At 45.6% G+C, this 26,120-nt stretch overlaps 10 protein-coding genes across 37 annotated transcripts in view; 6 read left to right on the top strand and 4 right to left on the bottom strand.

The window, feature by feature from the left end:
* The window catches only part of LOC117138600 (microtubule-actin cross-linking factor 1), a 75,318-nt gene extending 71,863 nt beyond the window's left edge, over nt 1–3,455 (top strand). For 10 of the 27 annotated variants that reach the window (XM_033300785.1, XM_033300784.1, XM_033300799.1 and 7 more), the window contains 4 exons: nt 1,140–1,413; nt 1,479–1,662; nt 1,980–2,045; nt 2,602–3,455. In XM_033300785.1, coding sequence (XP_033156676.1) covers nt 1,140–1,413; nt 1,479–1,662; nt 1,980–2,045; nt 2,602–2,743 — 666 coding nt within the window. In that variant the 3' untranslated portion in view covers nt 2,744–3,455. Of the gene's footprint in view, nt 1–815; nt 995–1,139; nt 1,414–1,478; nt 1,663–1,979; nt 2,046–2,199; nt 2,287–2,601 lie in introns of all 27 variants that reach the window. The other 17 variants (XM_033300802.1, XM_033300800.1, XM_033300796.1 and 14 more) reach the window with 3 other exon arrangements.
* Nucleotides 3,456–4,071: 616 nt separating this feature from the next.
* Nucleotides 4,072–6,036, bottom strand: LOC117136280 (E3 ubiquitin-protein ligase RNF25). 2 transcript variants are annotated; one of them, XM_033297113.1, is made up of 3 exons: nt 5,925–6,036; nt 5,794–5,862; nt 4,072–5,734 (listed from the first exon to the last, which is right to left on the bottom strand). In XM_033297113.1, exons 1-3 carry the CDS (start codon nt 5,930–5,932, stop codon nt 4,684–4,686), a joined length of 1,128 nt encoding a protein of 375 aa, XP_033153004.1. In that variant the 5' UTR covers nt 5,933–6,036; the 3' UTR covers nt 4,072–4,683. The 2 variants fall into 2 exon arrangements, with proteins under 2 accessions (XP_033153004.1, XP_033153005.1); XM_033297114.1 differs by having other exon boundaries at nt 4,072–5,731; nt 5,925–6,035.
* A 69-nt stretch (nt 6,037–6,105) lies between these two features.
* LOC117136281 (enoyl-[acyl-carrier-protein] reductase, mitochondrial) lies at nt 6,106–7,722 on the top strand. Its single transcript, XM_033297115.1, has 2 exons — nt 6,106–6,400; nt 6,780–7,722. The coding sequence occupies exons 1-2, from the start codon at nt 6,187–6,189 to the stop codon at nt 7,637–7,639; spliced, it is 1,074 nt and encodes a 357-aa protein (XP_033153006.1). The 5' UTR covers nt 6,106–6,186; the 3' UTR covers nt 7,640–7,722.
* LOC117136279 (nedd8-activating enzyme E1 catalytic subunit) lies at nt 7,635–9,117 on the bottom strand. The gene has a single exon (XM_033297112.1). The coding sequence runs from the start codon at nt 9,070–9,072 to the stop codon at nt 7,720–7,722; it is 1,353 nt and encodes a 450-aa protein (XP_033153003.1). The 5' UTR covers nt 9,073–9,117; the 3' UTR covers nt 7,635–7,719.
* Nucleotides 9,118–9,367: 250 nt separating this feature from the next.
* Nucleotides 9,368–11,918, top strand: LOC117135493 (rac GTPase-activating protein 1). Its single transcript, XM_033295714.1, has 4 exons — nt 9,368–9,655; nt 9,719–10,652; nt 10,720–11,507; nt 11,563–11,918. Exons 1-4 carry the CDS (start codon nt 9,577–9,579, stop codon nt 11,637–11,639), a joined length of 1,878 nt encoding a protein of 625 aa, XP_033151605.1. The 5' UTR covers nt 9,368–9,576; the 3' UTR covers nt 11,640–11,918.
* A 338-nt stretch (nt 11,919–12,256) lies between these two features.
* Nucleotides 12,257–13,447, top strand: LOC117135495 (modular serine protease). Its single transcript, XM_033295716.1, has 2 exons — nt 12,257–13,091; nt 13,148–13,447. The coding sequence occupies exons 1-2, from the start codon at nt 12,314–12,316 to the stop codon at nt 13,327–13,329; spliced, it is 960 nt and encodes a 319-aa protein (XP_033151607.1). The 5' UTR covers nt 12,257–12,313; the 3' UTR covers nt 13,330–13,447.
* Nucleotides 13,448–13,673: 226 nt separating this feature from the next.
* LOC117135496 (probable enoyl-CoA hydratase, mitochondrial) lies at nt 13,674–15,101 on the top strand. The gene is made up of 4 exons (XM_033295718.1): nt 13,674–13,767; nt 13,841–13,963; nt 14,159–14,880; nt 14,946–15,101. Exons 2-4 carry the CDS (start codon nt 13,867–13,869, stop codon nt 15,009–15,011), a joined length of 885 nt encoding a protein of 294 aa, XP_033151609.1. The 5' UTR covers nt 13,674–13,767; nt 13,841–13,866; the 3' UTR covers nt 15,012–15,101.
* A 77-nt stretch (nt 15,102–15,178) lies between these two features.
* On the bottom strand, nt 15,179–18,234 carry LOC117135491. The gene has a single exon (XM_033295713.1). The coding sequence runs from the start codon at nt 18,159–18,161 to the stop codon at nt 15,243–15,245; it is 2,919 nt and encodes a 972-aa protein (XP_033151604.1). The 5' UTR covers nt 18,162–18,234; the 3' UTR covers nt 15,179–15,242.
* A 123-nt stretch (nt 18,235–18,357) lies between these two features.
* LOC117135490 lies at nt 18,358–21,692 on the bottom strand. The gene is made up of 3 exons (XM_033295712.1): nt 21,464–21,692; nt 18,597–21,333; nt 18,358–18,542 (listed from the first exon to the last, which is right to left on the bottom strand). Exons 1-3 carry the CDS (start codon nt 21,593–21,595, stop codon nt 18,409–18,411), a joined length of 3,003 nt encoding a protein of 1,000 aa, XP_033151603.1. The 5' UTR covers nt 21,596–21,692; the 3' UTR covers nt 18,358–18,408.
* A 108-nt stretch (nt 21,693–21,800) lies between these two features.
* LOC117135497 (synaptogyrin) lies at nt 21,801–26,114 on the top strand. The gene is made up of 5 exons (XM_033295719.1): nt 21,801–22,367; nt 23,756–23,987; nt 24,062–24,201; nt 24,263–24,434; nt 24,561–26,114. Exons 1-5 carry the CDS (start codon nt 22,239–22,241, stop codon nt 24,611–24,613), a joined length of 726 nt encoding a protein of 241 aa, XP_033151610.1. The 5' UTR covers nt 21,801–22,238; the 3' UTR covers nt 24,614–26,114.
* The last annotated feature ends 6 nt before the right edge of the window (nt 26,115–26,120 follow it).

Here is a 26,120-nt window from a genome sequence, read left to right as displayed (position 1 = left end):
TTTTGTCCCCAATCGGAATTAACTATGTTAAGTTCTTTTCAAGAGCTAATACCCACTTATCTACTCTTAAATATTCTTTACTCAACAATCCTTAAAATTCTAAACTTCGGTCAAATCAATACAAAATCTTTTTTTTATATATGATCTGTATGTATATCAACTTGTACTTTCACTTAAAATCGTTTTAACTAACCTATTGTATTTCTATCTGCTTTAAACATTTTAACTTTCCCTAAATGTAACTATAATATCCAAAAAGTATTTCAAAAAGAGGTTATAGCTTTATAGAAGAGCAAATATTCCGTTATTTCTGAAACTGATAAATTTAAACGAAATTGAGAAATGAGAAGAGGTGCCAAAGTGTTAAGTGGTGAACGACAGAGGGTTAAACCCTTGCTCTAATGCCGACCCCAATCCATTTTCCCATCCAAACATATTCACATCCAGCAAGGGCACAAGGTAAGTGCTCCTTTCGTCCTTTTTTTCTTGGGTTCGTTGTGTGTGTTGTTGACAAAGAAAAGCTATCGCTGCTGCGCCGCCGACTCTTAAAATATCATTTTTATATATCTGCATGAGAACCGAATACTTGGTATCAATGTGTTCATTTTTTTTTTTGTAATTGTATTTGATTAAGTAATTGCGACACTTTTTAGTTAATGCTAGAGCATAGTACACCCCACACTATTCATTGATGAGGCTATGAGGTTTTTAGGTCAGGTTAGGTTGTTGTCCACGGCTTAAATGATCATAAACCGTTTGCCAAATGAAATGCGTTTGTTCATTGTTGGTTAAACATATCGAAATTATATCCTTAGCCGACGAACACTTGGCCGAACTAATGCCAATATTTGAGAAAATCCGCGCTCAAGACCAGGTTCCATGCGCCTTTCCCATTCACATGGGTGCCGGCGGCACGGTATTCGTCCGTTGCAATACCAGCCGTTCGGTGCCGCTGAGTCCACACGTGCTGCATTGTCATCCAACAACACACTGGGTAAGTTCGCAGGCAGCAGGAGCAGGAGACGCAGAAGCAGCTCCAGCAGGAGTGCCCGACATTGGTTTCATCTTTCACGGGAGAGGGGGTCCTGAATTTACAATGAACCAGCATTATAATATATGTTTATTTGTTTTCTGTAAAGGTACGCGAGCGCTCCGTCCGCTCGATTCCCATGTCACGACCGTCGCGCTCCTCACTTTCGGCCAGCACCCCCGACTCCCTGAGCGACAACGAGGGCAGCCACGGTGGACCTTCCGGCCGGTACACACCACGCAAGGTCACCTACACGAGCACGCGCACGGGTCTCACGCCAGGAGGCTCTCGTGCCGGCTCCAAGCCAAACTCGCGCCCGCTCAGCAGACAGGGATCAAAGCCGCCATCGCGACATGGCTCCACGCTGTCGCTGGATAGCACAGGTAAGTAGCAAATGAGCTTGTTTTGCAGATCTTTGGCTGACTAGCATGTCCTTACTTTTTTATAGACGATCACACGCCCTCACGCATTCCGCAACGCAAACCTTCAACGGGCAGCACAGCCAGCGGTACCACACCGCGTCCGGCGCGACTTTCGGTGACCACCACCACGACTCCCGGCAGTCGTCTCAATGGCACCAGCACCATCACCCGCAAAACCGCCTCCGGATCGGCTAGTCCGGCGCCCACAAGGTAGGGATTCTATTATTAAGGCATCTCATCGAATCGAATTGAAAATAGCGGGGAAAAGGGGCGGGATCAAACACATTTAATTATTCAAACTCTTATTAATTTATTATTTTTATTTTCACACTATTTTCGGTTTACCGCATTAACTATTGACCACTCACACAAAACAATCAACATCATGAAACGCTAACTTACAACTCCAATTGGCATTTGAACCATTTGAAATTTGCTTGAACGCAACTAAAAAATGCAACTAAAACTCGTGCCTGAAACCACCACCCCTCCCAAAACAAACACAAAATTATCAAAAACTGAAACAGCAACGGAGGCATGAGTAGATCATCCAGTATACCAGCACTAACAGGCTTCGGCTTCAAACCAATTAGGTAATACAGCCACGAACGGCATACAACACGTAACATAAATACATACTCATAAGTTTAGGCTAGATTTAAGATCGATCATGTATCTTAGGCAGCGGTTATGGTTTACCTTTGCTAACTATCGTTGTACTTACTACCTTCCCCAACACACCAAAAGCCGGCCATCACGGATACCGATTAAGATACCCTCATTCGATTCCAAGTCAACATCGCCCAGCTCGACTACGAATCCAACCAGCTTGGGGTAAAGTTGCTAAGCTTACAACAAAGACATTTACTAGTCAATTTCAACTCAGTCTATAGCAAGTAATTATGATTTGATACCCGTCTAAAGTTATTGTTAAGTTTCCTTGCTTGTTCAACCTTTTCCGCGCATGTGAATGTTGATGTGCATGTCCATGCCATAAAAGTCCAGAGAATAACAAGCAAAAAATGCTTTCGACTAATGCTTAAGTTCGATTACCAGATTACAATACATTTTTCGTTATTTTTATGTGTTATAATGTTCTGATAAACTATTCAAAGAACAGCCACTAATCCTGATACTTTTCGATCCCAGGCGGAACATCAGCGGTAGCTCAACGCCCTCCGGGATGCAAACGCCTCGAAAGAGCTCAGCGGAGCCCACATTCAGCTCCACAATGAGACGCACTTCGCGGGGAACCACACCGACGGAGAAGCGTGAGCCATTCCGGCTATAGGAAGCCACCTTTATGGATGATAGAGAAGCAAAAGAATGCCAATATTTAAACCACATACAAACACACAACTCTACGTACTAACTACGCACTGAAGTTCTAAACTAAAACCCCCAAAAACCTCTCCCAAACTAATCGAGGCTACATTAGCAATGAATGTAGCAGCAGGAACAGCACACAGTTCTACAAAAGAGACTAACTTTGAAGTGCCCTAATGGAGTGGTGGAGCGAAACAATTTATAGATGTTTATACTATATATATTTTGTAAAAGACACAGTTAAGATGAAAGTTATGCAGACATATAGCTAGCACACAAAGTTGATCAGACAAGCAACCTACTTACGAGTACTACTACTACTAATACTACCTTTTGCTACTACTAATTTGTAATGCCCACTACCTTTATTCACTAGTTATACACGTTTCCGAAATTATGATTTGTATATACTTATAAAGCGAAAAGCAAGCGTAAATTAATGAAAAATACACTCCAAGTGCTCTAAGGCAATTAAACAAACAAAAAAATAAAAATACAAACAAAAACCCATAAGAAAATATCGAAAAACTTTAGTGAAAAAAAAAAAACATTCGAATGAAATGCCGCGGTCTCTGCTGCAAACCATCTTGAGACTCAGTTCTCCACTGGAATCGCCAGTCCGGTGGAATCCTAGCCAGGTGTGGCACGTGGCAGAGGCGGAACGGCCAAAAAAATAATAACTAAACCCGTTAAAGAGATAAAATTTGATTTTGTTCTGTTATTAAACTAATAGGAAAGTGAAAATTGTAAGCCGCATAAAGAAAATATTTAATTATATACTAAAAGTCATTACTATAAGTTTAATTAATATTTAACTGTTAAGCGACAAACACACACACACAGATTTTGTATTGCATAATTATTTTGTTTTTTATATGCAATATATCAGCGAATGAAAGAAATCGAACCCGTTTCTATAAATACTGTAAAATACTAATACTAAATTATTTTGTTGTACGAAACGAAAGAAATGCATTAAAACTCGTTTTTTGTAATTCTATTTAATTAAAACAATTCAAATGCGAAATAAACATTTACAAAAAAAAAAAATAACAACATAACCCGACGACTTTTTACTTTATTACCCGAAGCTATGAAATAAAAGCCATGATTCTGTTGATTTCCAAATTTGATTTATTCATTGAAGTTCTCAATCGTAGTAGTTATTTGACACATTGAAATTGAATTTTCGATATAATACCATGATCGATCCGTGCGGATCACTATTTGGTTTTCTACAAAACACTCAATTAATTGTGATATTTAAATATGTGTGCATGCATGCTAATGCAGATGCCCTGTATCGGGGTTCCTCCTTCTCCTCCTACGTTCCCTCCATTTACTGACTAGAAATGCCGCTCCAACTTTAATCGTCCAACTAACTCTAGTACAAGCTGGGTTCATACATTTCTTTGTGCTATGAGCTGCCAGAGAGGGTTTCATTTCGACTAAACTTTGAAGTGCAGTTGCAGATTATGCGTAAGTGGTTATCGATACCGTCTCCTCCTCGTTCGTCCCGATGCTGGGGTGTAATCTCGTCAACGCCAGCGCTGCCAGTTGGTGCTGCTAAATACATGCTGCTCTACGCGCTAGCTTTCAAAGGCCCTAATAATATCGGCTTGGCATTATGCCGCAAGTCTTTTGTAAATCATTACAAATATCATTATAGTTAAGGTACAACTAAATATCATCATTAATATAGTCCAAATTAGCTAACACGGCTCGCTAAAGCTAACTAAACATAAATACATATTTACGAACGTACGAACATAAAAAGTCACAGAATCGAGTGCGCCTCACTAAACTAAAACTAAACCTGGGCCGTTTGGGTTGGTGCTTCATTGTGTATTAGCAGCATGGCAACGCAATGGGTATCCGGATCCCCATTTCTACCGGAAGCCATCGTCACCTGGCAAGCCCGGAACTGGCTGATTGGGCCTTCGCCTGCTTGCTATTCGTATTGGCCGAATTCGATGTGGAGCCACCTGCGGTGGCTGGAGCTGCAGCCGGATTCTGCTCCCCCCGATCCCTTTCGGCCCGATGATGGTGACCATGCTGATGGTGATGATGGTGACGCCTGCCGCCGCGATAGTGCCGCCGATTGTGTTGATAGTTATTGTTGGTCGGCTCCGGCATGATGCGGTGGGTCTCCTGCACCACTGGCGCAAATGTGGAACTAGTTGTGGGCTTGATAACCTCCTCCTTTGCCGGTCCCTCCAGCTTTTTGGCTGCCTCAGCCTCCTCACGGCGCCGCCTGCGCCTGATGTCTTCCTCCGTCTCGATGGAAATCACCGCCGAGCCCTCGGCGTTCACATCGATAATGGCGCCGCGACTCTTCTGCTGCAGATACAGCTCCGACATGCGCTGCTGCATTTTACGCAGCTCCTCGGTCACCTTAAATTCCGGAGCATTTAGCAACTCAGATGGCGGCATTGCGCACTTGAGGCTATCCGTTTCGTCGCCGATGTGCTCACGGCAAACGGGGCACAGGGCCTGGAAGGGATCGGCCGTCTTCTGCAGCCAGGCGGGCAACTTATCGAACTCCTCCTGGTAGTTGCGACGTAGGGCGTTGAGATGCCGGGCCAGGCAATAGCTGTGCAGGTAGTGGAAGCACTCGGTGCGTGTGAACTCATCGCCATCGGCGAATCCATACAAACAGACAACGCACTGGCCACTGGGCAGATTGCTGCCACTGAGGTGCTCCCGCACCACCTCGATGAGGTCGAAAACGACCGGAAAACCAATTGACTCCCTGATCTTGGCGTTGCACGCGCTACGGATTGCCTCCAGGCGGGCATCGTCCAATCCACGCGGACGCAGCAGCTTGAATGTGGGGCTCTCCTCAGGATAGCCAGGTGTTGGATGCACCTGCAGGGTAACGCACACGTACTGCTGCTCCTCCTCCTCGCCGGTCAGGGGCAGCACCGTGGTCTCGATCTGCTCCACCTCGCCGCTTCTCGGGAATCGCAATACTCGCTGTAGTATCGAAAACATATATTGTATTGTATTACTTACTTGGGTGTGCGTTTAATGCAAACATCGTCCATTAGGATGGCTTCCAGCGACTCCACTTCGTCTTGTAAACTGCAAGGGTATGCAATTGTTAAACAACATAAAGCTAGGAATTTTAACATTTATTTGCTTACGCGTCCATTTTAGCACCGGTCAATTCAGTTTTTGAGTATTTTTCGAGGTTTTGTTTAAAAAATCGATTTGAGACACCTGAAATTTGGAGAAAACACGGCGACCGTGTGTCACTTAGCCGAAAATACCAGCAAATAACATTATAAATCTCTATGGCGTCATTAAAAATCAAGTTGGCAGCAATGTAGCGACGGTCACACTGACCTGCATAATAATTTTCGTTTTACTATTTTGATAGTCAAAAATCATAACAATTACTAACAAATGTTGCGCAGAGGCTTTTTATCTCGCATCAACGCAGCCCAATGGAGCCGCCAAATGTCGGTGGTGGCCAAGTCCTTGAAGTACACACAGCACGGCGAACCACAGGAGGTTCTGCAACTGGTGGAGGACAAACTTCCCGATCCCAAGGACAACCAGGTGCTGGTCAAAATTCTGGCAGCTCCCATTAACCCGGCGGACATAAACACCATTCAGGGTATGCTGGCCATTAGGATCTATCACAAACAAACATATATTATGCATACAACTCAAATAGAGCCATAACCGGCATAAACTTCAAATTTCATAACGATAATCCTCTGCCGAAACAACTGGATAAGAAGTGAAGATCAGAAAAACTGGTATTCTTAGTATAGTATAGTATTGCTTGAAAGTCAGTTATAGGAGAATCAGAAATATTCCATTTAAAATACAACGAATGTTATCAGTACATCTTTGTACTTTGAACGTTGCTCAAGTTTGTGGCTTTAGATTTTAAAAAAGCCTAGCTTAAACGATCCATGATTCAGCTTAACATATTAAATACAAGCTTGTTCAAAGACACTTTAATAATGATCATCCCAAATCCTTTACAGGTAAATACCCGGTGAAGCCCAAGTTCCCTGCCGTTGGCGGCAATGAGTGTGTGGCGGAGGTCATCTGCGTGGGCGACAAAGTCAAAGGCTTTGAGGCAGGACAGCACGTCATTCCCTTGGCCAGTGGACTTGGCACCTGGACCACCCATGCCGTCTTCAAGGAGGATCAACTGTTGATCGTGTCCAAGAAGGTTGGCTTGGCGGAGGCCGCCACCTCGACAGTGAATCCCACCACTGCCTACCGCATGCTAAAGGACTTTGTGCAGCTCTGTCCGGGTGACACGGTCATCCAAAACGGCGCCAATAGCGCCGTCGGCCAGGCAGTGCACCAATTGTGCCGAGCCTGGGGCATCAATAGCGTGGGCATTGTACGCGACCGACCAGAGATTGCCGAATTGAAGCAGATGCTGCAGTGCCTGGGTGCCACCGAGGTCCTAACCGAGGCCGAGATTCGCACCAGTGACATCTTCAAGTCGGGCAAGTTGAAAAAGCCCCGCTTAGCCTTCAACTGTGTGGGCGGAAAAAGCGCCACGGAGGTGTCGCGGCATCTAGACAATGGCGGAGTGCTGGTTACCTACGGTGGAATGTCCCGCGAACCCGTCACCGTGGCCACTGGACCCCTCATTTTCAAGGACATTGCATTTAGAGGCTTCTGGATGACTCGCTGGTCCAAGGAGAACTACAGTTCACCAGAGCGTTCGAAAATGTTTAAGGAGATCTTCGAGCTGATGGAGCAGGGAAAGTTCGTGGCCCCCAACCATGAGATGGTGCCCTTGGCGAAGTTCAAAGACGCGGCGGCCGCTGCCTTGAGCTTCAAGGGATTCACCGGCAAGAAGTACATACTGGACATGAGCATTTAGATGCGTAACTCGAGGCTAAGCCTGCTGTTTATTTACATATACGACTTGTGTATTAAAATTGTTATCTACTGTGATACACTTTAGACCATCTCCACCTCATTGGACTGGTACTTCAGCTGCAGAGTCATAGCGGTCGGCGAGGTGGCATCGGTGACTGTTAGCTGCTGGCCATCGTGTAGACCCAGTTCGCCCAGGCTCTGCGTAAGGTTCTTTCGGGTGGCCTCTTCAATGCTCTTTACCCCGGACATGTACAAAGTCTGCCGCTTGCCGTCCTTCATCACAGTGGTCAAGGCTGGGCTTTTCAGCTGGAAACGCGGGGAATCGCACAATAGCTTTATCACATCCTCCAGCGTGGTGGTGTTGGGATCCTCAATTGGCAACGGCTGTGGTGTATTGCTGCACGCCAAGCAGTTCTCCGACTTCTCGGCCTCGTAGGTGTAGGTATAGATTCCGTCTAGATCGTTGAAGTTAAGATAGTTTGCCATGCTATCATAGCAGCTGGTGGCCAACTTAAAGATCTCCAAAGCACAGGCGGCGGCAATAGCTGCATTGGTACTGGCCACCGCGGGAATGATGTGCTTGACAACGCCCTGGACCAAGCGATAGGTCACTCCGGTGATGTTGAACTCATTGGACCGCTCCAGAGCCCGTTCGTAGACCCAACCAATATGCTGGGGATCGTCCCCATCGAGGGGCACCGCAAACGGATTCTGTTTCTCCCACTGTATGATCTTTACGTACTCAATGCAGTGCTCCGGCAGCCTCGGAGTATTTGCTATTGTGCATAGGGGATAGTTGATCTGCGGCGGGAATAGGTCCAGCGTGCACTCAATGCAAGCCGTGAAACCGGGCAGGATGACGCGTGCGTTGCCCTTGAAGCCCTCGGTGCCGCCGTCAATCATGGGCACTATGGAGCTGGTATCTATGGTGCCGTCCTCCTCATATCGCAGCATGGAGAGCAGCATGCCATTGATCCAACGCCGGGCAACAATGGAGTCTAGGCCACAGACAACCAGGTGGAACTGCTGATAGAAGGACTCATCGAAGTCCTGGATCTTCTTGAAATGCGGCGTCACCCGGCAAGTGGGCACTCGTGCGTTGATGAAGCGAGCCGCACACTCCGCCTTGGAGGCGCCAATGTCGGTGCGGCGGAACAGAAACTGGCGATTCAGGTTGGACAGCTCGATGGTGTCCATGTCGATGACGTGCAGGTTGCCGAATCCCATCAGAGCCAGATCCTTCAGCAGTTCGCAGCCCAGGCCGCCGGCTCCGATGATCAGAACCTGGCACTTGGTCTGCAAGAACTCCAGGTTTTCCGGCGAGGCCGCAAAGCCGTCCTTGCAGAAGGGGCCTTCGCGTTCCAGGATGTTCCGCAGTCCATGGAAACGCTTGCTCTGGAGGATTAGGCCAGGATTGGGTGAGTGGACAGACATTTTTCAAACAAAATCGAGACTGTGATTCGTTTAGCAACACTACTGGGGTCAGAAGAATTATTAGTGATGGTAGCTTATGTCAATAAAAATTAATATAGACATCTTATAAATAAAAAAATATTGTAATTATATTAATATTAATATAATCATTCCAAAAGTATTAATAGGATTATATTAAATTAGTATATACATAAGTCCGAATGAATTGTTAACTTGAAACAATCATCTCTAACACGATCAGAACGATATTTTCTGTTAGCATGACTACCCTACTGTTATTTCGAGCCACCCACGAACGGTCACACTGCGCAGATGGCGTCAATTTGAAAACAACGGAACTTGAAAAATTTCAGCGCGTCTTTTGCAGCGTGCTCCGATTACCACTCGTTTTTTGGGTAAATACTACTGATTTTCAGTAGAATTCGAAGCTGAATCAAGGCAACCAGTGTGCAGGCAGTCCCTGCGAGTGAAAACCGATCCGCAGAACTACGGAGACAAGCAAAAATGGCGCTCTCCGCATTGGCGTCCTTCGATGATCTGCGACGCTGCATGCAAGTGCTTACCGATGGAACTGCCGAGGAGGGTGAGTAAAACTGAAAACAGGCAAGTGAAATGAAGCCCTACATGATGCTTATATTCCATATAGAGTTCCTGCGGTTCCTGCGCATGTTCGAGCAGTACCACGAAAAGTGCGCGGGCTACGCGGCCGAGACGGCGAGGATACAAAACGAGCTGGACAAGTCGCTGACCAAAATGGGCGACCTGGAGGGCAAACTCTTTCACGCACGCCGCATCATCGACATGGAGATCAAGGCGCGCCGCCAGGCGGAACACGAACGGGACGCCATGGAGAACAAGATCATGGCTGTGGCGGATCTTCTTCGACACGAGCGCAATCTGAACAACGAGACCCGCGACAAGCTGGCCTTTCTGCACACTCTGCCCTCGTCGCGGAAGCGCAAGTCCCTGAATGCCGTGCGCGAGGACAAGTCCTATGGCGACATCAACTCCACCGGATCGTTGCTGTCCGATTTGTCAATTACACACTCCGAGGATGACTTTCTCGATGTGCGCACATCAAAATCTTGGCGAGAGCATCGACCCTCGCTGCCCAAGAACCAGATTCCTAGCGTTGGCAACAAGAGATCGCGATTGAGCACTGGACTCAATGGCAGCATGTCCGGGACTACACCAACCACCGGCAAGTCGCGACGCTCTGGCGTCGGAATCGGAGTGGAGCAACACACGGTGGACGTGGGTCAAGGCGCTGAGCGCTTTTGTGCCACCACCAAGGTCACCATACCCCAGGATGGACAGGGCGTGATTCGTGCAGAGTCCACAATTGAGTCTCTGCCTGTGATTGCCGGCAACGAGAGGATCGGCGACGGACTGTCCTCGACGCCTCGGCGATCGGTGCTTAAGGAGGCCACCGCACCGCCACTGACGCCGGTAAATGCTATGGCACCTCACGTGGTCGCTGAATCCGGAACTCCACTGCAGCACCGTCCGCTGATGAGGAACCACACCTTCAGTCAGAAGACATTCTTGCGTGGCGACAATTGCGTACAGTGCCAGAAACGGTAGGCTTACTAGAAGTTTTGCTCTTAGTACGTTTTTCATTCATTAAATACTTTTTATACTTTTCAGCATACGGTTTGGAGCCGTTGGCCTGAGATGTCGGGATTGCCCGGTGCGCTGTCACATCGATTGTCGGTATCTGCTCACCGTTAGCTGTGTGCCGCAAACGGGAACACCGACGACGAAGACCATGACTGGCTATGTAACGGACTTTGCACCATCTATTGCACCCATGATCCCGGCACTGATTGTGCACTGCGTTAACGAGATTGAGGCCCGCGGCCTGACCGAGGTTGGCCTCTATCGATTGTCCTCGTCGGAGCGGGAGTACAAGGCCCTCAAGGAGCAGTTTCTGCGAGGCAAGGCCACTCCTCATTTGGGCAACACGGATATCTATGTGCTGTGCTGTTGTGTCAAGGATTTCCTGAGGTCCCTAACAGAACCTCTCATTCCCACTAGCCAATGGAAGGATTTCGCAAACGCAGTCCAAAATCCTGACACCAAAACAGCCCAGGATATGTTGGTTAAGTCGGTGAAGCAGCTACCACAGGCCAATAGGGATACGCTGGCCTTCCTCATACTGCACTTCCAGCGAATTGCCCAGTGCCCAGTCGTGCTAATGCCGATCGATAACATCTCGCTCATCTTTGGCCCCACCATTGTGGGCTACTCCACACCAGATCCCGACCAGCATGCGATCTACACGGAAGTTTTCACCCAGAAGCAGGTGATGAAGGCACTCCTTGAGCTGCCCGTTTCGTTCTGGGAGCAATATATCGTTATAGATCCGACAAGAACGCCGGCCACGGTTATCAAGCGGGTGCCAAGCAACAAAAATGACTTACTTTCGCTATATGGTGAGTTATCTATGAGCTAATTTTTTGCATTATTTTAATTATCATTGTTTCACAGCAACTCCCTTCAAAGGAGGCACCATTAAGAAGCGGAAGTTTTACGGCACACCGCCGGCATCTGCGCACAAGAAATAACGAGACTTTCCTTGTTGGAAAGCATTTGACGTGTTACTTAAGTTTACTTCAAGTATTTTGCAGTTTTTGTTTCCGGCCAGCCAACCCCGAGCTGTATTTGTACCCAACTAACCATAAGCTTTTCTTTATAATTTATGCGTTCGATTATAAACTAAAGCACGTTATTCGTACTAACATAAGTATACTCACCAGAGAAATAAAGTAAAATATGCATTTGAAAAGCAATAAGAACCATGAACAAACATATGAATAAACGATAAAAGAATATACCAGTTTTAATTCAAGAAGTTCAAATATTTTTTAATCTTTTTAGTGAACTTACTATTAGGCAAATTATTGGCTGTATGATCGTAACCACAAATATGTTGAACATTTCCGTATTTGGATTTGGAAATGGGAATGTTTCGTGTGCCTTCGCCACAAAACGTGCATTACAACTAATGACCAACTAGATACCAACTTTGGAATATCCCTTTGATAGGATTATCTAAAAGCGTGATAAGCTCGCTCATTGATACTTGCTAAAAATACTGACTGCCGCTCAGAAAAGCCCATGACAGATACTTGTGCACAGCTAGCGTCGTATTATCATCAAACTGGTTTGGACAGCTCTCGTAATAATACCCTTAACTGCGCCATGGAACCGGCAGTCTGTCGATTGGAACCCATTCGCAATGTTCGGAGCGCATCAGAATCTATCAATTCGGCTGGTGATTTTTCTCTCCTTAGCCGTCGCCATTTGCTTGGGATCCCAGAATGCCACAAGCTGCGGGTATCGTTGTGGAGGAGGCGACTGTATTCAACTGGACCGGCTGTGCGATGGCACCGCCAACTGCTTGGATGGCTCCGATGAGACGGCCGTAATGTGTGAGAAGGCCTGGTGTCCGGGTTATGCATTCCGCTGCAGCTACGGAGCGTGCATAGCCAGCACAGCGGTTTGCGATGGCGTCCAGGACTGCGTGGATGGTTCGGATGAGCAGGGATGGCTGTGCCGAGCGCAGATGCAGCAGGCTAACTGCGACAACTGGGAGATGTACTGCTCCTCTGGCCAATGCATGCCCTACTCCAAGTTGTGCGATGGCATCCGTGATTGCCGGGACGGAGACGATGAGCTGGAGTTCCTTTGCGAGGGCGTTGCCATACCAACTACTACGGTCAGTTCAACGACAAGTACTACTACGGAAAGTAGTATCCGCAGAATAACTCCCACTGTTCCTGTGACAAGGAAGCCCCCGCGATCGAATACCCTTCAGGAGAACGGGGAGTGCGTGATTCCCCAACTGCCGAACGTGATTGTTAAGCATTTCACAGATGCAATCCTTACTGCAGGATCAAGAGTAGCCAATGGCACCCGTATCTACTACGACTGCCCGGCGGAGCACAGGCTCAAAGGCGAGAACCAGAACGTCTGCCAAAACTCATTGTGGGCTAGGAAGTTCCCCTACTGTGAAAGTAAGTTGTATAGTTATACAAAGTCTCTTCATTTATACTAATTTATTTACTTTTAGCACCCCAAGCGTATATTTTTAGCTTGGTTATAGTAATATTCTGCTTCCTAATCGTGGTATTGTTGTTTCTAATTTGGCGGGTGCGTCGAGAAAATGGCACAAGAAGGCAACGTGAGGAGCACATTTGGCTGGTGGAGACCAGCAGTAATCTTCCCCAGACATCTGCAATACCAAAGGTCTAGGGATAAATGTTTACAAAGCTAAATATGTGATCGCTTACTTGTTTACCAGCCAAGTTGTTGATAAAAAGTACTGTTAATTTTAAACTATTTAGGCTTATCTTAAGTAAATAATGTTATTTAAAGTTCTCCAGTTTTAAGCTTAAATTGGAATGTATTTTTAAGTTTTTATTTTAAAACGATCATAACGTGAAAGTAGTAATGTATTGTAAATATATTTAATCGGGTTTAAGAACATAATAATTGTGTTTTTACGTTGCACATTAAAATTTCGACTGTTAACAATACTTTTGAGTTAACAGCTGTAACGCGAAAACCACTTGTTGCTGTGATCCAAACTGTGACTGAAACAGTGACTGCAAATATTGGCATTTCTGGTGGGAGCGAACGCGGTCACACCTGCCCCACTAGTGCGCCAATATTGCTCCAGTGCTTTGCAGCGTAAGTACCCCAAGTTCTAGAGTGGCTCCATGCCAGATACGGCGACCGATTAGATAACGAATTGCACTTGCAGCCGGCTTACAGTTCCTTCATTTGAAAATGGCCAACATTGCTAAGATCTTCGCCAGCCGCGCCCAGGGCGTCCTGCAGGCAGCCGCCCGTCAGCCACAGGTGGCAACCCGTTTCAGCAGCTCCTGTAAGTAGAGATGGTTGATTGCGAGGGATCAAAGTCCACGCGATTGATGCCCAGCTCCAACCTAAGCCGGAAAATCAAGATATCAAATGCCGGTTTCTGCGCGACATCTCTTGTACTTTTCCAGGCAAATAAACATTGATTGCGTAACATTCGCGCACATACGATCACCTCATTTATGATGCCATCTCTTTCCAGCCACCAACAACTGGGAGTACATCAAGACCGAAGTGGCCGGCGAGGGCAAGAACGTGGCCGTGATCACCCTGAACCGCCCCAAGGCCCTGAATGCCCTCTGCAATGGCCTGATGAAGGAGCTGTCCACCGCGTTGCAGCAATTCGGCAAGGATAAGACCATCTCCGCCATCGTTTTGACGGGCAGCGAGAAGGCATTCGCCGCAGGCGCTGATATCAAGGAGATGGTGGGCAACACCTACTCGCAGTGCATCCAGGGCAACTTCCTGAACGACTGGACGGAGGTGGCCCGCACCCAGAAGCCCATCATTGCTGCCGTGAATGGCTACGCCTTGGGCGGTGGCTGTGAGCTGGCCATGATGTGCGACATCATCTATGCCGGGGACAAGGCCAAGTTTGGCCAGCCTGAGATTGCCCTGGGCACCATTCCCGGAGCCGGTGGCACCCAGCGTCTGACCCGCGTCGTTGGCAAGTCCAAGGCCATGGAGATGTGCCTCACCGGCAACATGATCGGCGCCCAGGAGGCCGAGAAGCTGGGTCTGGCCAGCAAGGTGGTGCCCGCCGACCAGTTGCTGGGCGAGGCCGTCAAGCTGGGCGAGAAGATCGGCACCCACTCCAATCTGATTGTGCAGCTGTGCAAGGAGGCCGTTAACACCGCTTACGAGACCACTCTCCAGGAGGGCCTGAAGTTCGAGCGTCGCACCTTCCATGCCACGTTCTCCACGGTTAGTTCAAGTTTGAATATCTGCTTTACACTATCTAATCTCTTTTATTTTCTGTCATCCAATAGTCCGATCGCAAGGAGGGCATGACCGCCTTCGCCGAGAAGCGCCCTGCCAAGTTTACCAACGAGTAAATACTGCTCTAATCAATCCCAGCCAGCTTTGCATTTATATTATCTAAAGGAAAAACTGTTGTTTCTACGCAATTAAAACTTTAATCGTGATAATTTGAAAATTAACAATTTACCATAATTTGTCATTAGTATATGAGGCATGCAAGTCCGTATGTCAGGTGGTAATCCATTGGTATAGACATGGTATGGCCACTTGACAGACGGCTTGCTAGCCCGATTATCCTCATATTTCTAGTCGAAACAAAATAAGTGCTTAGGTGACTTCCATTGTTGTGTCTTGTTGCTTTCGAGTTTGGAAGGCAAGGTTTTTGGAAAGTTATGCGCTGTGTAGCGTTGCCTTCTTAAAGAATATTCAATCTCATGAAAATCTATACCTCCCCGTATCCTTCTCGAGCCATGTGGATTTTTACAGTGCCTGGGGGCATCGGAGTCATCGCAACATCGAGCTGAATGTCGATAATTTCGTGACCGCGAGTAGTTCTTATCCCTGTGGATGGGACAAAGTCGAAAACGATTACCCTTTGGTTCAATCACACAGGGATCACTTAGTTCGGTTGTAAACTCATAGTTTCGATATGTAACCACTCCTCGACGTATGCCCGGATTTTGTGACTCCGTTGGCCGTGAGGTGAGCAAGTAATCTGTGCATGGTCTGCATTTCTCTACATGCCTCTTAGCTCGCTTTCGCTCCCGATGTTCCTCCCACTCCCGCTGGGCACGGGATACCAAAGGCTGAGGAACTTGACAAGGAGCTTGCTGCCGTGTATCACTTGAGTGGCAGCTCCAATTACTGCAACTATCCGAGGAACACCTTCTGTTACGTAGTGGGGACTTCTTTGCTTGGGACTTTTGATAATTCCTGCCTCTAGGTGGCCGTCTGGAACTGGCTGGTTGCACAAAGGAGGAGTTGGTACTCCTGTACGTATCGATTTCTGAGCCTGAGGAGTGCGTATTTCGTATTGAGTTGCGTCTTTTCTTTATAGTTTTAGACCATATCTTAGGATCTCTTGGTCCGCGTATATCCAGGATACTGTCCTGATCCCTGAACGAGATTTTCCTGTCCAAGGGATTCATTTCGTTGCATATTACTCGTTGCTTATCTTTTTGATGCTCCAGATCAGAAGCCTCCCTGCAATTTATAGACCGGGGGCTATGCCTAGGTCTTCCATTCCCCGATTGATTCGACTTGAACTCAATTGCTTTAGTTCCTGACCAGAGAAATCGCTTGGCAAATGCATGTAGTCTGGGCAGCAGGCGTGGTTTCTTCGAGAGATGTCCATCTGAATCTGCAGTCAACTTTCTTGAGATAAGTCCTGGCCATCTTGGATTACTTTTGCATGTGGAAAGATCATCTTCCCAGTCAAGTGAACTGTCATATGGAGCTCCCTTTCGATTTCTACTGTGTCCTAGTCCAAACGACTTAAGTTTCTTGGCACGCGAACAAGTTAGGTGATTGTGGTGATCGATAGAATCTGAGCTATGTTTCTCAATGAACTGGTTTCTCAATGTGGAACTGCTGCAGGTACATATATCCTCACTTTGATCTGAATTATCCCGACGACTGCAAATGGATGGCTGGATACATCTTTGGTTCACTCCACAACTCCGCCTGCTGTCAGCCTCCTTCAATCGCCGCTTCACCTTGACCCTTACATCCGGATGCGTTGTGGACCAGTAGTAAGAGTACGGCTTGCTGTCTGGAAACATTTCCCGCTGGCACCAATTATGTTCCGCCAGACGACGTTTCTCCGCCTTCCGAATATCCGGATCGGTGGCGGACCAGAGGTAGCAATACGGTGGTGGCTTGGTCCTCTTGCACTTGGGGATTGGAGCACAGCCGCTATCAATGAGCTTCTGTTTTTCGGAGCGATGAATGAAGCCTCTATAGCCAAGCCTATTTCTCTGATGGTTTGGTGGAATTTCAATATCGTTCGGATCATAAGAATCGGGTGAATGGCGATATAACAGACCAAGTTCCCTATGATTAGAGACGGATGCATAGAAAGTGTTCTCTGAGGGAGAATCTTCCTGGGCATCTGCTTCAATCTTACAATGGTCTTCACAGCACTTCTTCTCGCTACTGGTCACTGGTTTCTTATTTCCATTGCGGGGTCCATAGTTTGTGCCCTTGATGGCTTTATAGAAAGGACTATTCTCGTACTCAATGCAGCGGGGATCTCGAGTCCTTTTGGACTTCCCAGTTTTACCAGCACCAATGGGTGGAGCACAGGATTTAGGCAACCGAATGAGCTGATCAATAGAACACGGACAGCTTTCTATCTGTTCCTTGGAATTAAAACTAGGTTGAGATCTCGATACAATTGGTTTAGGGGACTCTTGATTGGCTTTTAAAGATGGATTGCTCGCATAAATTCTGTGCAACCTAGAAAAAGGCTGGCTCTCCTTTGACTTGATGTTATCCTTAGACTCCTTTTTATCTTTTTTCACTAAAACTACTGGTTTTTGTTTAGCAAATGGCGAGAATTGCTTTTTCCTGACCTTTATGTTGGATACAGGAGAATTGGAAGTCTCCTGGCTTAAAGGGGCCTGTGGAGGAGTTTCCTTTTTCGGTGAACATGAGCAATCCCGGTGACGAAGGCAGTCAATTTTGGTGCATGGAAACTCTACGGGTGCAGCTGTGGAGATGCCAGGTCGCATGTGTCGGCTCTTTCCCGCCGCATCGTACTTGTAGTAGGAGAAGCTGGGCTTGCGGGACAGATACTTTCGCGGCAGCTTGTCCAGACCCCGCATCTTGGCGTGGTGCTGCTTCAGAAGGCTCAGGAACTCGGGGGACACCCTGCGTCCTGGAAGGGCGTAAGTCGCCGCCTTATCCTTTCGACGAAGGGCATGTCTTACGGGCACATGAAACCTAAAGCAGAACCTCCTTTTGCATGGCTTTCTCTCGGCTGTGGATCGTCGGGTGTCCAGATACCACTCCGTCGCCTTGTCATCCACATCGAAGTACTGCACACCACTTCTGACCATTTTGGGAGGTCGCTTTAGATCCTCCAGGGATGGAGGATCGCGTGGCACAGCTGAGGAGCTCAGTGAATCCAGACCGTTGGGTTCACAGGTCAAGAAGTCGTAGTAGGAGGTGCATGTATTCTGCATGTTGAGCTTCTTTATCTTAAGAGCACTTAAAATATTCATCTCGAAAGGGGAATTTTGTTGTGTTAAAACTGAAAAATTAGAAAACTAGCCTAGTTTAACATAGGTTGGTGGATCGATCCACAAATATGTCATTTATTCTATTAAAACATTATCATATGGTTAACAAATTAAAATTATTCATAGAATCAAGAATTAATCAAAGGACTATCATAAGATATATAGATCTTGGTCTCATGACCTTCCAATGATTAATTTTTGCTTCTAAGACCATATAGTATTATTTAATTCAGCAAATCTTAGCGGGGTTCATTTCCCGATCCCTTTCCCTTTTCCGTAATTCAAGATAATACGAACGGAGTTCCAATCGACGCCTTTGGGCCATTGCTTTCTTCATAAAGTTGGATTCATGTTGATTTTTGCCTAAAAGGAGATCAACTATTTGTTACCGCAGAGATAAAAGATTGCTTAACTTACCCTTCAAAAGCAATTTGCAAAGATAGCAATCACATTTTTTCCTTTCACTTAGGCGACAGACTTTAGCATCTGGAGGCGGTTTCTTCATTTCCGATTGATAAATATCCATTTGGTCCCTCCAGATTTTGTCGGAATATAGACGTACTCTAACGGGTTTCCGCGGATGCATTTCCGGCGACATCTTATCCTCGGAAATCTTGGGGACAGGTTCTTCGTTTGGTGCCAATATCCTAAGCAAAGAGGGGTACTTCCTTTGCGGTTTAACTTCATCCACCGCCTGGGATCCTTTAGTCGGTTGCATATTACTTAGCCTGACTATATTTTCCGTCACAAAATCGCGTGGTTTCTTTTTGGGTCGAAAGTCGTCGCGGATAGCAACCTCCTTCATCAGTTTATCGATCCGTGCCTGCACAGAGGGTCTTGCGTTGGCGTAGAAAGACTCCCGCATCTGTTCCCGAAAATGCAAATCCCTGACAGCTTGACTCTCTCGGGTTTTGACCTCCTGGCTCGTCCTCCTCAGGGATAGGATGCTCACGACATTTCCATGCGCTTCCAATGCATATTCCTGCATCCTGGACTTGTTCTTGGCACGCTGCGACTGGGATTTCTTGTGGGTTTTCTCATGGACTTTCTCTTCCTTTGCCACACCGGCTATAATGTCGTTCATTGTCTTTTTTATGCCATCAACTGGATCGTAGTCTTCTGGAAAGGTCGCGAACAAGTGTGCGTCCGCATCCGCATGCGGTTCATCCTTTTTGTGCTCTTTCTGCTGCTTAGGTATCAAAGATTGGGCAATGCTCACAGTGCTGATTATCGATCCTAAAGATGGTTGGTACCTATCCGATGACGTCTGACTCGGACTCCTGCCATAGTAAGAGTTTTTCTCGCTTTTCAAATACGAAATTGGATTCTTCGAGTTCATCTGGGTTAATATTTTCCGATCTGGCATTGAATTCTGTATGTAGTAAAAGAATTTCTTGAGTCTAATCTTCCGTCCAGGAGTGGGGGCAAATCGTTTCCTCAAAGAACCAACTGATCCAAAAGAGAACTCACTTGATGTACGAGATCGGTTAGTGCTCTCAGGCTGGGACTTTCTTTTTTTGGGCCCAGCCAACGGAATTGTACCCGAATTTTTTGGATCTCCCGCTTCCTTGGCCACAGAATATTTCCCAATAGCTTGCAAAATTTCGGGCTTTTTTATAACAGATATTTGCTGATAGGGCCGCATAACTTTGGTCTTTTTCGGTTTTATTACTTTCTCGGATGACTGCGAAACTACAGGCTCCTCGACTATTGGTAAATTCGCATAAAGGGACGTGGACATTATGGGATCCTGCTCCATCCAGAACGAATTATTTGTGCTTTTTCCGTCATGATTTATTCGAAAACGGCTGGTCAATGCCCGGTTTAGCTCTGGTACGATCTTTTCCTTGCCACTAAGCATTTGTCCAAATGGTTTGGAGTGATTTTCTTTCCTATTATCGCCTTTCATATGTCTGTAGGTTTTGCTATCATGGAGTCCATAACCTGGCTCTAGATCTTTATCTGGCTTAGACTTTCCTGTGGTTTCCTTCTTGTCTCTTTTGGCATTCAATAAAGTCCTGCTCGTTAGGAAATGATGATGTTCGGGCATCGCCATATCGCTGTCCTTTAATAGTTTATCAAAGGTATTTGTTTCAGTCCTGCTCCTGCCCTTTAGCTTTTTTTTGGATGCCCAGGAAAACTTGGGGGAATGTCCAAGGCGATTAGATGACTTTAGAATTGGATGAAACTCTGAAATTTTGTTAGCCTTACCCTCGAGCATTTTATCAAAGGTCTCGGTGTACGGAGCTGAAGTTTTTATCCGGTCTGATGTACGTACTTCAGGAATTTTCAATTCGTGCATACTCCTCAGTGTCGTAAAGTTTTCGGACACCTCTTGATTAACCTTCCCAATCAAAGAGCTATAGGGTTTTGAGCTCATTTCAGACTTATTGTTCTGCTTTGCCTTCCGGTAAATGCCCACGGATGTGTCCACTTCCACTGTTCTCCTCAGACTGCTCTTGTATGCCCTTTGTTTGGAAAATTGGTTAAACAGGGCTTGCTCTGAATTTTCAGAAAATGACTTGGCCTTTTTCGTTTCTTCAGTTCCTTTCTGGGGTTCGAAGGCGTTACGATAATGATTATCTTTCTTCTTTTCAAATCGATGGGTCCGTCGAGCACTTTGAGTTTTCTTTAAGTCCATTTTTTGCTGAAATTTGTCCACACCTTTCCGTTTATTGTTCCGATTTTGCTTAATAGTGTCATACTTTTTTGAATCTTCACTTCGTACGTTTTCTTTAAGCTTTCTTCCATGTTCCTCGTTATTGGGGATAGTAGGTTGTTGGGCATTTTGTTTTTCATACTTAAAAGATGTGCTTTCAGATAATTTAAATTGAAGGGAGGGTCTTGAAAAGGAGCTCTTGCGATTCCACGAAGTTTGTGGTCTTTTAGCTATTGATATTGATACTGCATATGGGTTAATTGTTTCACCTCCCATTTTAGCAGGATTTCTTCTATTCTTTTGTTTTCCCGGTACATGATTTTCTTGGACTTCCATTTCAGACGAAAAGTATTTATTTCGTATCCAAGCACTACCATCCTTCTTCTTACAATGAATTGAATTTCGTTTCTTGCTACTACAGCAAATTTCGTAAATCTCTTTATCGCTGAGTTGTGGCACCTTTGGTCCATTATTAAGCAATATATCTTGGGAGCTCTGCAGTTTAAAATTAAATAAGGAGCTGATTAGGAACTTGTCAAACGTAGTTATAGTCAAATTAAGTATTTATGAACTGTGTTTTATATTCAAGTATTTCTTGAAATGAGTCATTACAAACATTACGTACCTGAAATTTAGCTAGATTCCCAGAACTTCTCCCATTAAGCGCACAATAATTTCGTATCTTCTGATGTATCTGCTTGTACGGATTTAACTGGTAGTTGCACCAGCAGATGTTCGGCTTGTGAAACGCAGCCATTGAATGAGCTCCAAACGCAAGAATCCTTACAACAATGAATTTATGGTGCTTCCCCCACAATCGAAAAATCCAATTTGAATTAAAACTCAATGATGGTCACACTGGCCGCGCTTAACAGCACGCTGTGGCTTGACTGCCTAACAGAGCCTCAAGATAAGGCGCTTAGATTCTTGCAGCTCTGAGATACTTTTTATTTGGCAAGAGTCCTGCGCGCTGGCAGTCGAAATTGCGTTGAGAGCGAAGCTGGCAAAAAGTAAAAGTGAAAATCAGGCCCTTGAAATTTGTTCATCAATTATGCATTGATTGAAACACATGAGCGAGTGCTGTGAATTGTCTTGTCGTGTGCGCGCATAACGGAAAGTGAATTTGAAAAGCGAGTGGGCAAACACAAACATTGCGTACGAAGATTGTCATTCCGTTCCGTAATCCATAATTGCGAGAAGACACTCGAGCGCACCCACCCACACCACGCACGGTATACACATATACACACACACAGCAGTGGGCCAGCCCGCCCCCACATTGCCCTTGGCCCCACGGACCCAAGAAGCGTTCGATTTTTCACAACAGCCAGCGAAAACGCCAAGTGGAGAGCGCCCCATAGCAAGCAGTGCAATCCGGACAGCAGAGACCCATCATCACCATGGACATGCTCAACCAGATACTCAGCATCAATAACGGTGGCGCCTACGGGGGCGGCAAGGCTGGCGGCGCCTTCGACCCCCTCACGTTCGCCATGAAGCCCCAAGTAGTCATCAGGGCCCTCTGCTGGGTGAGTTCGGGTTCGGACAAGCTGCGTCCGGGGAATCGCTGGGATTTGTGGACGCACACGCCACTCACATGACCCGATTGTCACACTGTTTACACCGCGCATAATTCATGAAGTAATGCGAGAGCTATGTCCTTCCAGAACCTTTAACACAGGATTTTAACATTGCTTAGCTTTTCGCTTAAATATGCATGTTCTTCAATTCATACATATTGCGTAAGACAACTCTAATGTGTTATAATGCCTTCTAAAAGCTAAAAATATGGTGATCCAAAAATTAAAGTCATTTTCTTTTAATATAAAAAATTTATAATTTAGAATGACAAGAATTTATCTAGCTTTTCCTTATATGAACTGAAAAAAATTTAAAAGCAATATTAAGATCCCTCTTTTCCCAAAGCTTTTAATAAAATTAGGTTTTTAGACATATTGCTTTTAAATTGCCGCGATAAAAGTGACCTTTATGTGCCATTCCGATTAAATGGCAAGCTCGTAAATGTGGCAGAAAGCGTGCGTAATTTCAGAATCTAAGTAAATCGCGAATGCTGCCACATAAACGCACTGGCACTCAAAGGTCCGATTTGTTTACACCCGCTGCAGAGGAGCGCTAGGGGATGGATATGTGCCACTAAATAGTGGGAGTGCTCTGGTGTTCAGCTGCAGAGGGACTATAAAAACTCTCACGTCCATGAAAGCTTTATAATTAAATGTGGTATGGTGCCCGGGCAATTGGCCACTAGGCTTAGGACTTCATTCTGCCATCGACTTGATGTGCGTCAGCAGGGAAGTGGGAAAACGGTATAACCGAGGGGGCGTTTAGCTCACACCGCCTGTTTGCTTTCCATTTGTGTATACGTAATATGTGCCCACGCTGTTGACCAAGGACTCTGCGATTGCAGAGCCATTCCCGCTCTTTTCTTCCTGGCCAAACAAACCAAACTTGGCCTTCATTCCGCAAATTGGGTCACAAACATAAGTACGTGTCTGCCGCGTTGTCTGTGTACTTGAACTTCTGGTTTGTTGCACCTGCTCAGGAAAATCAATAGTGGAGTGCGAGTTTTATATCAGCAATAAGAAAGTGATGATTTGAAAGACTAAATCCGAAAATGTGTTTAAAACTTAAGTATGAACTTAGCCATCAGAAATTGTTAGTAAACTGAAATCTACAATCACGTACAAAGAATGTTCACATATTAGTTCATACTTTTAGACCACTTAAACGATAAAATTAAAATGTTTAAAACAGGTCAGCTTTATTTGATTTGATTTTGAGTTGATTTAATGGCACTTTGAGTCATTTTCAGATCTTCAACATTTCTGTGTGCATACAAAAGGACCATTAAATGTTAATGGGCGCCCTCATTCATTGGGAATTCTCTTGATTTTTCCAGCTCTTCTCGGTGGTGGTCTTCGGCTGCATATCCTCGGAGGGTTGGACGGAGAAGGATGGCAAGGAGTACTGCCTCTATAATGGCGACGGCATGGCCTGCAAGTATGGCAACATGGTGGGCGTCTTCGGGTTCCTGGCCTCCATGGGTTTCATGGGTGGCGAGTTCCTGTTCGAACGGATGTCGTCGGTGAAGAGCAGAAAGCGTTACGTCATGGCCGACATGGGTTTCTCGGGTAAGTAGTTCTGGCCAAGTACACATATATATTCCCTCTGACAGCACATAACTAATGGCAATCCATCGTCGCAGCCCTCTGGACCTTCATGTACTTCGTGGCCTTCTTGTACTTGTGGTCGCAATGGAGCTCCTCCGCCCCACCGCCGCTGGGAATCGGAGCTGGCAGCATGAAGACCGCCATTTGGTTCTGCCTCTTCTCGATTGTCAGCTGGGTTAGTAGATCTCTGGCCTTTTGGTTGGAGAAGTTTCCTGATTTTTGGCTTCTTTCTGCAGGCTCTGTGCGCCCTGATGGCCTACAAGCGTTTCCTGATCGGCGCCGGCGATGAGTTCACCTCTGCATTCGAAACGGACCCCGCCAACGTGGTCCACCAGCAGGCCTACGGCTACTCCATGGACAACGACAACGACCAGTACAGCGCGTCACCATTTGGCCAGCCCCAGCAGGGTAAGTTCATGGTCCAATTTATGGGATATAATATAATCATTCTGAGTTCTAATCTGATCATTATAATGTGTGTCTGATGATCCTCATAAACTTGGCACCTGATTAATCTGACTTTTTTTCCCTCAGTTGGCATGGAGCAGCCACAATCCGGAATGGAGTACCAGCAGCCCACCTACTAAGGAATTACCACACTTGCTCCTCCGTTGTCCGCACACACTCACTTCGATTTTGTAGTGCAACTGGCAAGGATTTACACGACTAAACAGCTACAACACACAAGTTGGCTTTAACCATATACACCGATGTCGAACATATAACAAGAGTAACCGAAACAATAACAATAACACTTGATGCAACAAGCAGCAGCAGCAGCAGCAGCAGAAACCAATCCACGCACTGGCTTTAGCTATTGGGAGAGTCAGGAGATGTATCCAATGATGAGATGGGATCGGTCGAATGAGGAGTAGTTTGAATAACTCGTAAGCTAGCCCTTTAAGTTGAGTGTGCAGTTTTTTGTAGTGGAAATTTGTTGCAATATATATATATATATATATATTATACAGATATACAACTAGTTATATATCTCATATGTATACATGCAGACCGCGCTTTCAACGTTGTTAGTTATTTAGTGTTTACGTGTACGTACCATTTGAATTGATTTGATTTGATTTGTTTTGGTGCCAGACCCTGGTCCTCCGATGATCAGCTTGTTAGCAATGGCAATAGCTCGAGACAGAGGGACACATGATGTTTTTTAGATAAATTTACACACGTGCAGTGCAAATAGTTGATGCAAATAGTTGATGCGATTCGGCCACCTGAAGGACATTCATATGTACGAACCACACTGCTCAAACCACATATCCAATTTACCATCTGAGATTTACCCAACAAATATAGAACCTGTGGCCAGGGTCGATGCTTGGTTAGATGAGCGGCAAATGCAACCACTTACAATAAACGCCAAACAATATGTAAATTCTAAACCGTAAGAGATCCAATAACCGTAGAATTGTTGTGAGGAATTCAGTACTCGGGAGACTACTGCAGGAATATTTCTAGTTATGGTTCGCAAAACACGCTGAAGATATGAAATGGTATAGGGCTTGTTCAAGGCTTACTGTTGCCCCACCCTTCCTACCAAAAGATTTGTATAGTAACTATAAATGCCCCAACAATACCCATTATGCATTGTAAAGAAGCGGTTACACTACTCAAGAAATAGTGGGTGTGTTGGCCACTTCGATGTACTCAGATATCAATGAATGTAAACATATTGATTACATAAAAACGTTCACTTAGTGCAGCAACTTGCGATAACCTACAAATGTATTTGTTAAATTAAATACTATATACATATATTATATATATTTACGGATTGTATGTGTAATACGAAGCGCCCTGTTAAATGCGACAAGGAGATGGGGATCTCAGCAAATATACAAGTATAAATTAATCATGTAGAGTTCGTGTGCGTTATAAAACAAAATGGTAGAGAAAGAAACATAAAACAAAATTTACTCATTTAAAACTTAATGATCGATTTAAATAGCGAACCCAGCCAAAAAATCGGCTTGAACATTTGCGAAACACTATTGTAATAGATAAACTCCTCAAGCAAGATTCTCAACTGGACAGCCCCTCAAGAAATAATAAATACATATTTTTAAAAATCAACCCAAA

Source organism: Drosophila mauritiana, chromosome 2R (genome assembly GCF_004382145.1).
Source record: "Drosophila mauritiana strain mau12 chromosome 2R, ASM438214v1, whole genome shotgun sequence".
Classification (NCBI taxonomy): domain Eukaryota; kingdom Metazoa; phylum Arthropoda; class Insecta; order Diptera; family Drosophilidae; genus Drosophila; species Drosophila mauritiana.
Note: the sequence above shows the minus strand (reverse complement) of the source record. Positions and strands in the feature narration are given on the sequence as shown.